The 16,152-nt window shown below is 39.6% G+C and overlaps 1 protein-coding gene across 6 annotated transcripts in view; it reads left to right on the top strand.

Annotated features, from left to right (window-relative positions):
- Positions 1-16,152, top strand: part of LOC100294723 (killer cell lectin-like receptor subfamily F member 1) — a 52,943-nt gene that overhangs the window by 20,362 nt on the left and 16,429 nt on the right. For 4 of the 6 annotated variants that reach the window (XR_009494637.1, XM_059887084.1, XM_010805554.4 and 1 more), the window contains 4 exons: positions 3,791-3,919; positions 10,579-10,733; positions 11,474-11,586; positions 14,464-14,613. Coding sequence is in view for 5 of the 6 variants with exons in the window: in XM_059887084.1 (XP_059743067.1) it covers positions 3,791-3,919; positions 10,579-10,733; positions 11,474-11,586; positions 14,464-14,602 (536 nt within the window). In the remaining variant the exon portion in view is untranslated. The remainder of the gene's footprint in view (positions 1-3,790; positions 3,920-10,578; positions 10,734-11,473; positions 11,587-14,463; positions 14,614-16,152) is intronic. The other 2 variants (XM_059887085.1, XM_010805553.3) reach the window with 1 other exon arrangement.

The following is a 16,152-nucleotide window of genomic DNA, read 5'->3' as shown; positions in this document are numbered from 1 at the left end:
TCCATTTTAGTTCTCTGATTCCTAGAATGTCGACATTCACTCTTGCCATCTCCTGTTTGACCACTTCCAATTTGCCTTGATTCATAGACCTAACATTCCATGTTCCTATGCAACATTTCTCTTTACAGTATTGGGCCTTGCTTCTATCACCAGTCACATCCACAACTGTGTATTGTTTTTGCTTTGGCTCCATCCCTTCATTCTTTCTGGAGTTATTTCTCTACTGATCTCCAGTAGCATATTGGGTACCTACCGACCTGGGGAGTTTCTCTTTCAGTATCCTATCATTTTGCCTTTACATACTGTTCATGGGGTTCTCAAGGCAAGAATATTGAAATGGTTTGCATTCCCTTCTCCAGTGGACCACATTCTGTCAGTCTTCTCCACCATGACCCATCCGTCTTGGGTGGCCCCACATGGCATGGCTTAGTTTCATTGAGTTAGACAAGGCTATGGTCCATGTGATTAGATTGGCTAGTTTTCTGTGAGCATGGTTTCAGTGTGTCTGCCCTCTGATGCCCTCTTGCAACACCTACCATCTTGCTTGGGTTTCTCTTACCTTGGAGGAGGGGTATCTCCTCACCGCTGCCCCTCCTGACCTTGAAGGTAGAGTAGCTCCTCTGGGGTCTCCTGCACCCACGCAGCCACCACTCCTTGGATGCGGGGTAGCTGCTCTTGGCTGCTCCTGCGCCGTCGCAGCCTGGCACTCTCGGCTACCACCCCTGACCTCGGATGTGGGGTAGCTCCTCTTGGCCCTGCTTCTGCGAAGTCCGTCACAGCCGGCAGGCTTCTGCCGCACGGTCCGTACAAGACCTTTTAGAACTAACACCCAAAAGATGTCCTCTTCATTATAGAGGACTGGAATGCAAAAGTAGGAAGTCAAGAAACACCTGGAGTAATAGAAAAATTTGGCCTTGGAATACGGAATGAAGCAGGGCAAAGGCTAGTAGTGTTTTGCCAAGAACATGCATTGGTCATAGCAAACACCCTCTTCCAACAACACAAGGGAAGACTCTACACATGAACATCATCAGATGGTCAACATTGAAATCAGACTGATTGTATTCTTTGCAGCCAAAGATTGAGAAGCTCTATACAGTGAGCAAAAACAAGACCAGGAGCTGACTGTGGCTCAGACAATGAACTCCTTATTGCCAAATTCAGACTTAAATTGAAGAAAATAGGGAAAACCACTAGACCATTCAGGTGTGACCTAAATCAAGTCCCTTATGATTATACAGTGGAAGTGAGAAATAGATTTAAGGGACTAGATCTGATAGAATGCCTGATGAACTATGGACAGAGGTCCATGACATTGTACAGGAGACAGGGATCAAGACCATCCCCATGGAAAAGAAATGCAAAAAAGCAAAATGGCTGTCTGGGGAGGCCTTGCAAATAGCTGTGAAAAGAAGAGAAGCAAAAAGCAAAGGAGAAAAGGAAAGATATAACAATATAAATGCAGAGTTCCAAAGAATAGCAAGAAGAGAAAATAAAGTTTTCCTCAGTGATCAATGCAAAGAAATAGAGGAAAACAACAGAATGGGAAAGACTAGAGATCTCTTCAAGAAAATTAGAGATACCAAGGGAACATTTCATGCAAAGATGGGCTTGATAAAGGACAGAAATGATATGGACCTAACAGAAGCAGAAGATATTAAGAAGAGGTGGCAAGAATACACCAAAGAACTGTACAAAAAACATCTTCATGACCCAGATAATCACGATGGTGTGATCACTCACCTAGAACCAGACATCCTGGAATGTGAAGTCAAGTGGGCCTTAGGAAGCATCACTATGAACAAAGCTAGTGGAGGTGATGGAATTCCAGCTGAGCTATTTCAAATCCTGAAAGAAGATGCTGTGAAAGTGCTTCACTCAATATGCTAGGAAATTTGGAAAACTCAGCAGTGGCCACAGGACTGGAGAAGGTCAGTTTTCATTCCAATCCCAAAGAAAGGCAATGCCAAAGAATGCTCAAACTACTGCACAACTGCACTTATCTCACACGCTAGTAAAGTAATGCTCAAAATTCTCCAAGCCAGGCTTCAGCAATACGTGAACCATGAACTTCCAGATGTTCAAGCTGATTTTAGAAAAGACAGAGGAACCAGAGATCAAATTGCCAACATCAGCTGGATCATGCAAAAAGCAAGAGAGTTCCAGAAAAACATCTATTTCTGCCTTATTGACTATGCCAAAGCCTTTGACTGTGTGGATCACAATAAACTGTGGAAAATTCTGAAAGAGATGGGAATACCAGACCACCTGACCTGCCTCTTGAGAAACCTACATGTGGGTCAGGAAGCAAGAGTTGACTATGCCAAAGCCTTTGACTGTGTGGATCACAATAAACTGTGGAAAATGCTGAAAGAGATGGGAATACCAGACCACCTGACCTGCCTCTTGAGAAACCTATATGAGGGTCAGGAAGCAAGCAGTCTGTTATTATGGAACAACAGACTGGTTCCAAATAGGAAAAGGACTGCATCAAGGCTGTATATTGTCACCCTGCTTATTTAACTTATATGCAGAGTACATCATGAGAAATGTTGGGCTGGAAGAAGCACAAGCTGAAATCAAGATTGCCGGGAGAAATATCAATAACCTCAGATATGCAGATGACACCACCCTTATGGCAGGAAGTGAAGAGGAACTAAAAAACCTCTTGATGAAAGTGAAAGAGGAGATTGAAAAAGTTGGCTCAAAGCTCAACTTTCAGAAATCGAAGATCATGGCATCTGGTTCCATCACTTTATGGGAAATAGATGGGGAAACAGTGGAAACAGTGTCAGACTTTATTTTGGGGGCTCCAAAATCACTGCAGATGGTGATTGCAGCTGTGAAATTAAAAGACGCTTACTCCTTGGAAGGAAAGTTATGAACAACCTAGATAGCATATTCAAAAACAGAGACATTACTTTGCCTAGAAAGGTCCGTCTAGTTAAGGCTATAGTTTTTCCAGTGGTCATGTGTGGATGTGAGAGTTGGACTGTGAAGAAAGCTGAGCATTGAAGAACTGATGCTCTTGAGCTCTGGTGTTGGAAAGACTCTTAAGAGTCCCTTGGATTGTAAGGAGATCCAACCAGTCCATTCTAAAGGAGATTGGTGCTGGGTGTTCTTTGGAAGGACTGATGCTAAAGCTGAAACTCCAGTACTTTGGCCACCTCATGTGAAGAGTTGACTCATTGGAAAAGACTCTGATGCTGGGAGGGATTGGGGGCAGGAGGAAAAGGGGACGACAGAGGATGAGATGGCTGGATGGCATCATCGACTCGATGGACGTGAGTTTGAGTGAACTCTGGGAGATGGTGATGAACAGGGAGGCCTGCTATGCTGCAGTTCATGTGGTCACAAAGAGTCAGACACGACTGAGCAACTCACTGAACTGAACTGACACCAAATAGGTGCAAATGTAAATATATATTTTTAAAAATTTTTATTATTTAGATAACTTTTTTTGTTGTTTCTACTTACATTTTCCTAAGTGAAATTCTCTGAGTCTCAAAGCTTATTACCCTTTGTCAAATTATAAGGCTAAAATGCTATAAACAAGTGTCCTCTCAATCAGTATTTTGTAAATTTGTTTGCAGTTTCATATTATCCTATACAATGGACATGACCTTTGGCAAACTTTGGGAGATGGTGAGGGACAGGGAAGCCCGGCGTGCTGCATCCATGGGGTTGCAAAGAGTGGGCAACTGATCAACAACACTGACAGATAATTAAAAGGCCAAGGCTTATATTTGTAGGAATCTAACTAGTGTTACTACTTTTCTTCATTTCTTAGTAAGTCACCTAAGCATATATTCCTGCAGTGACAACCCCAGCGAGAGGTTCAGTAGTGAGAATGGAACCAAAGATTGCAACTGCATGAATCTTTCTCCCAGGAAGCAGCAGAACAGTACAAACTTCATAAGTAAGTGGTTTTATTTCATTGTGTTTTGGGGGAGGAAAACACCAGTTAACAGAAGAAAATGGTTCATCTGTGTGCATACGAGAGCTAACAAAAGAAGTGGCTGGCTAAATGGTCAAAGTTAATTGTTTACATATTTATGCTTCAATAAGGAAAAGAATTGTTCCTTAGTCACTAAGTCGTGTCCAACACTTTGTGACCCCATGGACTGTAACCTGCCAGTCTCCTCTGTTCATGGAATTTCTCAGGCAAGAATATTGGAGCAGATTGCCATTTTCTTCTCCAGGGGATCTTCCCAACCCAAGGGTCAAACCCACATCTTCTGTATTGGCAATGGATTCTTTATCACTGAGCCACCTGGGGAAAGAAAGACAGAAGAATTGACTCTGATGGGAAAAACAGTATGGGTTTTTGGGAAAGACAAGTGGGTTTTTCAGAACACATTGGAACTAATGAAGTTTGTGACAGTGTCTATTTTAGCAGGCATGAGTAGTCTTTCCCTTTTCTTCGTGGCCATAAAATTTCCCCAGAGAAGGAACTTAAGGTAGGTTTCCTATCAGTCTCTTTCATGGGAGTTGTTTTTACCCTGAAGAGGGTATTCATGGCAGCCTCACTTCTCAGAAAGTAACTGAGCAGGACCCCATGGGGCCTTTCTGGGTGGGACAGAACTTCCCCCAAATCCTCTGCTTTAGCTCCTCTCTGAAGGGTCTGGCTAATAGTATTTGGTACATATTTCCAGAGGTGTTTTGTAGATGTTAAAAAAACCTCCCCCTCTCCAACAAATGGAAGATGTTAACTACTTGATGACCTTGAGTACAGAGCCCCAGGCCTGCTGGAGCCTAAGAACTGACGATGTTCACCCTTGTAACACTGCCTTATTCCCTCACCGTCAGCCATCAGAGAACTGTGCATGAGCTGATCACAGACCTTGCAACCTCCCTTCCTCATCTGGCTTTCAAAAGTTCTTTGCCAAAACCCTTCAGGGAGCTGTGACCTTTTTTTAGGGCAGAAGCCACCCTTCCTTGCATGGCCTTTCAATAAACCTTGCTCCAGACTGATGCTTTGCTTTGCTTGACACATGACCTGGAGTTAACAAGTTAACTTTTTGTCTGATAAGCAAAGCTCAGAGGAGGCTTCTTCCTGCATCTGTTGAATCTCAAGTTGTTTTTCAGCTTAAAATAATTCTCATATAAAAATGGAATATTTTAGGCTGGTGAATTCAGGTCCTTTTCAGTATTTTGAAGATGGTTTTCTTATTGTAATTATTCACTCTGGTTCCTGTTAATCTGTTCAGGTTCACTACTTAGGTAAGTACTGCTCACTTACCTTGCAGCTGCTAAAACTCTTAAATACCACTGTCTCCAGCAGTCAACTTGTTGCTACTTCGAATGTTACAATTCTCTTACTAGTCAATAAACATATCACTATCTCTTCCTATTTTTCAAATTCTTAATTTATTAATTTGATATCACATACTTATTAGGCAAATATAAAATACTTGGTTTAATGATGAGATGGCAAGAAACTTAAGAAAAAGTCCCTACCCACAAGATGCGTATGTGTGTATGAGAAATAGTGAAGATATAATCAAATGCCTTTTTCATGTGAGATTTAACTGATGAAACTTTTTCCTGACAGAGGTCTAGAGTAGCTTCCTGTGTGAGGCATTAGAAACTTGAAAGGTAAGGTGAGCCCAGGATGTGGAGTGTGGTTAAGGATGATATGATAATAGATATTGTTTTGGAGCAAAGGGCTTGCTGCCTAACACATGTAAAATTCCATACTTGGCATGAGCTTTTGAGAGAAGGAGAAGCTTTATTGTGAGGTCAACCAATAAGGAGATAGCAGACATGTCTGTTAATCTGTCTTCCTAATCTGAGTTTCAATCATGCTTCTATGAATTAGGGGGGGAGGGTGATATGTGAAATTTCTGATATGGCATGTGTTGACTAAAGAAATATTCACAATCTGAAAGTCAAGAGTTATGTTTTATTTGGTGGGGATTTTTGGAACTCTGAGCCTGAGAGGCAGTAACCCTAAGAGAACTGCTCTGGGGAGGTGATGGGGGAGCTAGGATATATAGGAGTTTTGCATCAAAGGGCAGATAATCAGGCAGTCAAAAGATTACTGTTAAATAAAGAAATCCAGAAATCACAAGTTAAGGAATTTAGCCCTTTTCTATGTATTTGTCGCTGTTGTTCAGTAACTCAGTCGTTTCTGATTCTTTGCGACGCCCTTGGACTGCAGCACAGCTAGGCTTCCCTGTCCTTCACTATCTCCTAGAGTTTGCTCCTTCATGTCAATGATGCCATCTAACCATCTCATCCTCTGTCAACCCCTTCTCATAGCTTCATTTAAAAACTTAATCATACACTACTTTGTATAAAATATGTAACTAAAGAGAACCTTCTGAATAGCACATTTAGTGCTCTGTGGTGACCTATATAGGAAGTAAATCCAAAAAAAAAGAAGGGATGTATGTATATATGGGCTTCCCAGGTGCTGCAGTGGTAAGGAATCCGCCTGCCAGTGCAGGAGGCACAAAAGATATGGATTCAATCCCTTGGTTGGGAAGATCTCCTGGAGTAGGAAATGGCAACCCACTCCAGTATTCTTGCCTAGAAAATTCCATGGACAAAGGAGTCTGGCAGGCTAGAGTCTGTGGGGTCACAAAGAGTCAGACAAGACTGAGCACACACACATGTGTATATGTATAGCTGATTCATGTTGCTATGCAGCAGAAACTAATATATTTCAAACCAACAAAAATTAATTTAAAAACACTCATGAATCAGATATTAGAGTACAAAACTCACTATTTGTAAAAAATATAGTGGGAAAAAGTTAAATTTTAAAAAGTCTCTTTACCCCTTCCTTTCTTCCTTCCCTCAGTCTCAGGAATTAGAGATGATCTAGATAAAATATTCTTGAGGAAGGTGGTAGAACATTTACATCTCAAGGCACACAGAGAGAAATGCAAGTTTCTCCTAGAAAATTAGCTTCCACTAACTGAATATGTGGACTTCCCAGGCAGCTCAGTGGTAAAGAATTCACCTGCCAATGCAGGCGATGCAGATTTGATCCCTGGGTCTGAAGATCCCCTGCAGGAGGAAATGGCAGTCCACTCCAGTATTCTTTCCTGGAAAATTCCATGGACATAGGAGCCTGGTGGGCTACAGTCCATGCGATCAAAAAGAGTTGTTCATGACTTACCATTAAACAACAACAGAAACTGAATACGCAAAAACCAGTTTTAGGATGCTCAAAGAGTTTCATCTTGAGCATTTTTGGGGCAAGATTTCCTTCAATTTCTAAATAGCCATTCTTGTCTCCAGGGGATATTCCCCACCCAGGGATCAAGCCCCCATCTTCTGCATTGCAGGTAGATTCTTTACTGTCTGAGCCACCAGGGGGTTACCTTTCTAAATAGCCGATTCAGTTTAAATTTGAAGAAGTAACATCACTCCCTCACACTCACATACCTCTCCTCAGATGAACTTGAATCAGCATTCAAGTTACCATAAGGACTTGCTAAGGAATGTCAATACCAGGAAGAGAGAGCAGGATTTGGACTCTCTCTCTATCTCACACACACCCACACACACACACAGAGTTCAGATTATATGTGCTAATATACTATGATAAAAGTACACATAGTTGATTTTAGTTGCATTTCTTATATAACAGAGAAATTAAATGCAAAATTGCACATATTAGATATTTTTATTTTTATTCTGTAAAATGCCTGTTCATCCTCTTTGCCCTTTTTGCAAAAAAAAAAAAAAAGGAGTGCTTATTTTTTCTTATTTATGTGTTTATTTTAAAATATGAAAATTAACCTTTCTCATAAGTTATGATCATTTTCTAAGTATAAAACCCACCGAAAGCTATAAGCTTTTGCATAGTTAAATGCCATGAGTTATGCTAAAATATATGTATAGTCTTGATGTTGAGATGGAACTGTTGATGGCCAAAATCCTGGCTTTCTCTGCCCACCAAAGCCTAATAAAAAATATGGAGAGTTTGGAGGAGATAGAAAGGTGGCTTTAATTCTCAACCAGTGGAGAGGGCAAAACAGTAGGCTCATACCTCAAAAACTGTGTCTCCCCTCCCATGAAGAACTGAAAGTGTTATTCACTCAGTCTTGTCCCGTTCTTTGCAGCCCCATGGACTGAAGCCCACCAGGCTCCCCTCTGTCCATGGAATCCAGGCAAGAATACTGGAGTGGGTAGCTATTTCTTTCTCCAGGGTATCTTTTAAGATGCAAGGACTCAGCTTGAAGTACAAATATTATTAATTTTTCTGAATATATAAATAAATTCCTCAATATAGATTTATTTTCTGAGTATAGATTTTATTCATTTCTGAGTATAGATTTATTTTAATGTTTTTTTTTTCCAAGTTTTTCCTTTTCATGGTGATATGTCTGGAGGTCCTTGGGGCATAGAGATATTGGGATCATGATAAACATTTTGTTTTACAAAGTTACTGATAAAGTATGCTGTGAAACCTATTATTCTGCATCAAATGTGACTCTGAAAAGGACATTTTCTTTTTTTTTCTTTTTTTTTAAATTTTATTTTATTTTTAAACTTTACATAATTGTATTAGTTTTGCCAAATATCAAAATGAATCCATCACAGGTATACATGTGCTCCCCATCCTGAACCCTCCTCCCTCCTCCCTCCCCATACCATCCCTCTGGGTCATCCCAGTGCACCAGCCCCAAGCATCCAGTATCGTGCATCGAACCTGGACTGGCATCTCGTTTCATACATGATATTTTACATGTTTCAATGCCATTCTCCCAAATTTTCCCACCCTCTCCCTCTCCCACAGAGTCCATAAGACTGTTCCATACATCAGTGTCTCTTTTGCTGTCTCGTACACAGGGTTATTGTTATCGTCTTTCTAAATTCCATATATATGCGTTAGTATACTGTATTGGTGTTTTTCCTTCTGGCTTACTTCACTCTGTATAATAGGCTCCAGTTTCATCCACCTCATTAGAACTGATTCAAACGAATTCTTTTTAATGGCTGAGTAATACTCCATTGTGTATATGTACCACAGCTTTCTTATCCATTCATCTGCTGATGGACATCTAGGTTGCTTCCATGTCCTGGCTATTATAAACAGTGCTGCGATGAACATTGGGGTACACGTGTCTCTTTCCCTTCTGGTTTCCTCAGTGTGTATGCCCAGCAGTGGGATTGCTGGATCATAAGGCAGTTCTATTTCCAGTTTTTTAAGGAATCTCCACAGTGTTCTCCATAGTGGCTGTACTAGTTTGCATTCCCACCAACAGTGTAAGAGGGTTCCCTTTTCTCCATACCCTCTCCAACATTTATTATTTGTAGACTTTTGGATCGCAGCCATTCTGACTGGTGTGAAATGGTACCTCATAGTGGTCTTGATTTGCATTTCTCTGATAATGAGTGATGTTGAGCATCTTTTCACATGTTTGTTAGCCCTCTGACATATATCACAGCAGGATCCTCTATGACCCACCGCCCAGAATATTGGAAATAAAAGCAAAAATTAACAAATGGGACCTAATTAACCTTAAAAGCTTCTGCACATCAAAGGAAACTATCAGCAAGGTGAAAAGACAGCCTTCAGAATGGGAGAAAATAATAGCAAATGAAGCAACTGACAAACAACTCATCTCAAAAATATACAAGCAACTCCTACAGCTCAACTCCAGAAAAATAAATGACCCAATCAAAAAATGGGCCAAAGAACTAAATAGACATTTTATTTTTCAGAGTGGTTTTCCCCTGATGCCTTTTAGATATCTAGGCATTTAGCCTCTCTGTTTAAGTTTTTCTATCTCCTATCTATTTCTAAACTATACGACCTTTAGTAAGTTATTTTAATTGCCCTCTTTATTCTTTGCTTAACCTTAGCTTTAGCGCCTTTATTTATGAAATGTGGAACATGAAGTTAATAATTTTATGTCATAAATGTCATATAAAGAAAAACATTTTATACATTCATATGAATAAAGAACTCAGGAAATTACTTAATTGTAGCCCTTAATAGTAGGGACAGGGAAGACTGGCGGGCTGCAGTCCATGGGTTTACAAAGGGCTGGACACCACTTGTGTGCTTAGTCATGTCTAACTCTTTGTGACCCCATAGACTGTAGCCCACCAGGCTCCTCAGTCCATAGGGATTCTTCAGGCAAGAATACTGGAGTGGGTTGCTGTGCCCTCCTCTAGGAGATCTTCCCAACCCATGGATCAAATCCAGGTCTCCTGCATTGCAGGCAGATTCTTTACTGTCTGAGCCACAAGGAAAGCCCAAGAATACTGGAGTGGGTAGCCTATCCCTTCTCCAGGGGATTTTCCTGACCCACGAATCATACTGGGGTCTCCGGCATTGCAGGCGGATTCTTTATCAGCTGAGCTACCACTTAGCTACTGAGTAACAAAAATGACTATTTCTGGCATTTATCTCTTTGTCTGCAAAGAGTCAGAAGTGACTTAGCAACTGAACAACAACAATCTCTTTAAAGACCATCAGTGGAGGAGGCGTTCATCTCTTAAAAGTGAGACAAAAATTTTTTTAAAAGAAATTGTTTACAAAATTAGTGCCATAATTGATTTTGATATCCAAACCTTGTTTTCAAGTCTATTTCTGCTTTTTTTATGTTTTAGGAAACCATAGCCAAAACTTATGCCCTAATGGCTGGGTGCAGAAGAAAGGGAAATGCTATAACTTTTTCAAAAACTATCAATCATGGATCGATAGCCAAAAACTCTGTTCAACAATGAAATCACATCTCTTGGTGATCCAAGATAAGGCTGAATTGGTAAGAGCTCATTTGCCATGAAAAAGGAAAAACAAAAAAACAAAAAAGCCCTTTTAAAACTAAGAGAAGAGCTTCTGTGTGCTCAGTGGTGTCTGACTCTTTGTGACCCCATGGACTATAGCCCACCAGGTTCATCTGTCCATGGATTTCCCAGGCAAGAATACTGGAATGGGTTGCCATTTCCTTCTCCAGGGAAATCTTCCCAACCCAGGGATCAAACCTGGGTCTCCTGCATTACAGGCAGATTCTTTACCGACTGAACCACCAGGGAAGCCCAGAGAGGTACTCATCAAAGGCGCTACCTATATCTGACAATATTCCTGGTATCTTGGATAGGACAGATGGAGGCTCCTTTGTGTTATTATTTATTTTCCCCATAAACATCAGTCTTCTTCAAGACTGCACATTGGTAGGCAAAAGGATAGCTATCTCTCCTTTGGGAAGACATTAATTCCTAGTTTTTGCTTCAAATTCTCTTTGCACCCTTTCATCAGTTGCTGTGTATATCATCCTCATGAATTCCATTAAGTAGCAAATACCTTTACACAATATATGCAAGAATACTTCAGAAACTTTTCCATATTAATTTCCTACCTTAAGTATGTAGAAAACCTCTTCAACTTTCTTAAGATTTTCCTGATTAGGAGGATAAATAGCAAAGCCTTTTAAAGTCTGAACAAAGGTCAGAAGAAGCTGTTTTAATAGTGTAACAATTCATTTCCTCTGGATCCCTGTCACAGGATTTCTTACAGAGCAGTATACAAGATGGAATTTACTTTTGGATTGGATTGAACATTTCTTATCCACAAAATACGTGGACCTGGCTGGATGGCACCCCATTAAATCTACAACTGTGAGTATTTGGCATTTGAGTGTGTGTGTGTGCCCAGTCATGTCCAACTCGTTGCGACCCTATGGACTGTCACCTGTCAGGCTGCCCTGTCCATGGAATTTTCCAGGCAAGAATACTGAAGTGGGTTACACTCCAGAGGATCTCCCCAACCCAGGGATTAAACCAGAGTCTCTTGCATCTCCTTCATTGGCAGGCAGATTATTTAACACTGCATCACCTGGCATTTGAGTTCTATAGGGGGAACTTAATAGTTCAACAGCCAGTCCCTACTAGGGGCTGCCTGAACCTGCAGGGAGCCAACTTGTTCCTACAGATTGAAGACATTAATCTTTGTTAGTGTATAAATGATCAGGAAATTTGCCTTAGAGAAACAGACTCCTAAACTAATTTATTTTCATATTTGGCTTTCTTTTAGCTTACAGATAATGCTAGAGGTATAAATGGAAAATCATATCAATGCAAAATTCTCTAAATTTAAATTCTTATTACGTATTTCTTAAGAAAAGAGGTTTACAGAATAATTCTTATCTTTTAAATTGGAGTATAACTGCTTTGCAGTGTTGCATTAGCTTTTGCTGTAGTACAGCATGAAATGGTCACATGTATACATATATCCCCTCTCTCACATGCAAAATAAAGATCTTAGAAGACTGCTATGATCTGCATGTTTGTATCACCCCAAAATTCATGTGTTAAAATCCTAACCACAATGTATTAATACATCATGATGTATTAAGAAATAGGACCTTTGAGAGATGCTTAAATCATGAGGGTGGAGCTTTCACAAAGGTAGTTTCCCCCACCCCAATAACTGGGAAATATTAAGGAAAAATTTACATGTAACACAACAGACAGCCATTTGACTCTCTTCAAATTCTATTATCCCAATAAACAATATCTGTATCTATTTTATGTACCTCGTTCATTTCTGTTTAAATTCTATGTGTAGAGAGTACTGAATCTTTGGGGATTCTGTGCTGATCCTCAAAACACAGGCAGAAGATTTGGAGTGTCCAGGGCAAAAACTTCTATTCTTATTATCAAGGCTTGGAGGATCATTAAAAGTTGATTTAACTTCTTGAAAATTTGAAATTTGTGGTATCTCTTAAAGAGATGTGATATGGAGGAAATGAAGAAAGAAAATAGAGATGTTTGAGAGTGATACAGCAGACTTATCAGGCTGGCTGAGGGGAATCAAAAATTGCTCAAAAGAAGGAAGTAACTCAGCAAATGAATGTTCTTAACCAGAAACTATTTACAATATCTTTTGTTAAAATTCATACTCTGTACTCACATATGCCACAATCTCTGTACACCCTCCACACTAAATTAACTTAAAAAATTTATCTCTGATTATTTTTAATGGATATCACCCAGCATATTTTTTTCTAGAAAATCAGCATTGACCCTTTTTTATTTTTAAATATTTTATTTTTAAGTTTTGTTGGAGTATAGTTGATTTAACATGTCCAATTAGCTTCAGACAGAGAAGGTGATGGCACCCCACTCCCCTACTGTTGTCTGGAAAATCCCATGGATGGAGGAGCCTAGTGGGCTGCAGTCCATGGGGTCGCAAAGAGTCGGACACGACTGAGCGACTTCACTTTTACTTTTCACTTTCATGCATTGGAGAAGGAAATGGCAACCCACTCCAGTGTTCTTGCCTGGAGAATCCCAGGGATGGGGGAGCCTGGTGGGCTGCCGTCTATGGGGTCGCAAAGAGTCGGACACAACTGAAGCGACTTAGCACCACCAGCAGCATTATCTTCAGATGTACAGCAAAGTGAATCGGTTATACATATATCCACTCCTTTTACCATTATATTTTTCATATAGAATGTGATACTCGGCCACCCACATGCAAACCTGCTTAGAATTATTAATTTGCTAATCTGATTCTTTAAGTTGAGTATTTTCTGATTTCTAAGATATTTTGCAGCTTATTTGTTTAAGACAGGAAAAGTTGGTTTGAACATCATGGAAAACCAGAATTTAGGGGAAGTTTCCTTCTTTTATGTTAAGGATAAAGAATCTGGGTATATCCTTATACACCCACATGCACAGAAATTTTCTTGTTGAGGTGTCTATGTGAGTTTACAAATTTTAAAAGGGAGTTGATCTCTTGTAGAAGCAAAGAGGCTCATTACAAACAGTGAAAAAAGATTTTTGAAAGGGCTCATTCTATTCTGGCTCCTATAACAAAATACCACAGGCTGGGTAGCTTATAAGCAACAGAAATGTATTTCCCACAGTTCTGGAGTGTGGGATTCCAAGATAAAAGTACCTGAATGATCTTGTTTTGTTAAGAGGATGCTTCTTGGTTTGCAGCCAGAGCCTTCTCAATATGTTCTCACATAGTGGAAGGGGCTGGAGATCTCTCTAGAATCTCCTTTGTAAGGAAATAATCCCATTCATGAAGGTTCCACCCTCATGACTTAAGCATCTCTCAAAGGTCCTAATTCCTAATATATCATTTTGAGGTTAGGATTTTAACATACGAATTTTGGGGTGATACAAACATGCAGATCCTAGTGGTCTCCTAAAATCTTTAGTTTTTGCATGATGGAATGGATTGGGAAACCAATGTTTCTTACATTTTAATTTTCATTTTAATTCCACATAGTAATATTTACAAATGACTGTTTAGGTTAGAAAACTATTTAGAGGAACTCCTTCATTAAATAAATTGCTTTTAATGTGCATTTGCTCTCTAAATATTGCACTGTCTCAAAACTCCAGATTGGAGAGTACATTCTTCCTAAGAAGAGAGAAAACACAAGATACACAGAGTTGTGCTTTTAGCAGAGTGAGAACAGATGTCTGGGAAAGAGTCCAGCTTTCATGGGAGTCACTAGTATGTTGCCTTTTCCTCCATAGATTTCAAGTTCTTGGAGAGGTTGAAGATGATGCTTGTGCTTTAATAACAAAAAAGGGTGTTTTTTCTGAAAAGTGCCCCATTCAGAATTACTGGATTTGTCAAGGTGTTGTTCCTTCATCTACAGACAATGACCTCTGAATTGATCACAGGTATAAATCTTCCTCTTTAAAAAAAGTATGCATTTTTGTGGAAACACTTTGTTTCTACAACAAATATTATTGTGGTAGTGCTGATAATAGTGTGGACGTGGGTCACTACCCATCAAGGCAATCAGCCTTGAGTTCTTGGCTCTACTGGAGGACTGAAATGACATTTTCATAGTCATCTCTCATGAATGATACTGACTGTTTCAGACAGAAACTATTGCTTTGTGTCCTCAAGAATTCTCTCCCTACACCTTGCCTTCACCATTAATGGAAAAACTTTTTACTTTTTCAAAGATAAGCCATTGGATGTTACATTTTTGAATTTTCTACCATTGAATCTACACATTTGTCTGTGTCTTGTCATTTTTTTCTCTCCATTTCCAAAAAGAAAAAAAAAAAAAAAAAAAAAGCCACACTTCTTTCTATCTAAATCAGATCTCCAAGTCTACGGTCAGGATTGCATCCACTTAATTTTTTTCAAGGAGATCCCTTCCTTGATTATGTCTTCTTTAACCTCTGTCTTCTTATGCCTTCCTTTACAAGAAAATTGTTCATTAACCACATGAGTCTTTTGGTTTCCACCCAGTTTTCCTCATCCGTTTTAAGTCAAATTTCCTAAAATTTTTTATACTTGCCTTCCTCTTTCTGTTTCTCAGTCCACATTCTAAAATGTAGTTTCTGCTTTTCCTACTATTGCACTGACGTGTTCTCTCCACACTTTTGACTAAATACAGTCAGGATTGTTTACTTTCACTTTATCTCTCAGCAGTGTTGCTCCTTGTTGACCTGGCATTCATTTTTGAAATATTTTTTAACCTTAGCACCTATGATGCAAAGTTTTCTTGAAATTCTCTCTACCTGTCCAACTAGTCCTCCTCAGTATTTTCTGCAACATCTATTCTCTCATCTGATCTCTTAAATAATGATATTCCTCAGAGTTCTTGTGGGTCCTCTATTACACGCAACTATTGGCTAAACTCATCCACTCTATAACTTCAATTGCTATCAGTTTATTTTATTTTTAAATAATTTTTATTGACGTGTAGTTGATTTACAATGTTGTGGTAGTTTCAAGTGTACAGCAAAGTGAATCAGTTATCAGTTCAGTTCAGTTCAGTTGCTCAGTCATGTTGGACTCTTTGCGACCCCATGGACTGTGGCATGCCAGGCTACCCTGTTCATCACCAGCTCCCAAAGCTTGCTCAAACTTATGTCCATTGAGTCAGTGATGCCATACACCCGTCTCATCTTCTGTCATCCCCTTCTCCTCCTGCCTTCAATGTTTCACAGCATCGTGGTCTTTTCCAATGAGTCAGTACTTTGCATCATATGGCTAAAGTATTGGAGTTTCAGCTTTAGCGTCAGTCCTTCCAATGAATATTCAGGACAGATTTCCTTTAGGGTTAACTGGTTTGATCTTGCAGTCCAAGGGACTCTCAAGAGTCTTATCCAACACCACACTTACAGTTATACATATACATATATTCATTCTTTTTTTAAAGAGTCTTTTTTACATATAGGTCATTACAGAGTATTAAGTAG

Source organism: Bos taurus, chromosome 5 (assembly GCF_002263795.3).
Source record: "Bos taurus isolate L1 Dominette 01449 registration number 42190680 breed Hereford chromosome 5, ARS-UCD2.0, whole genome shotgun sequence".
NCBI lineage: Eukaryota > Metazoa > Chordata > Mammalia > Artiodactyla > Bovidae > Bos > Bos taurus.
This window is presented reverse-complemented; position numbering and strand designations above follow the sequence as displayed.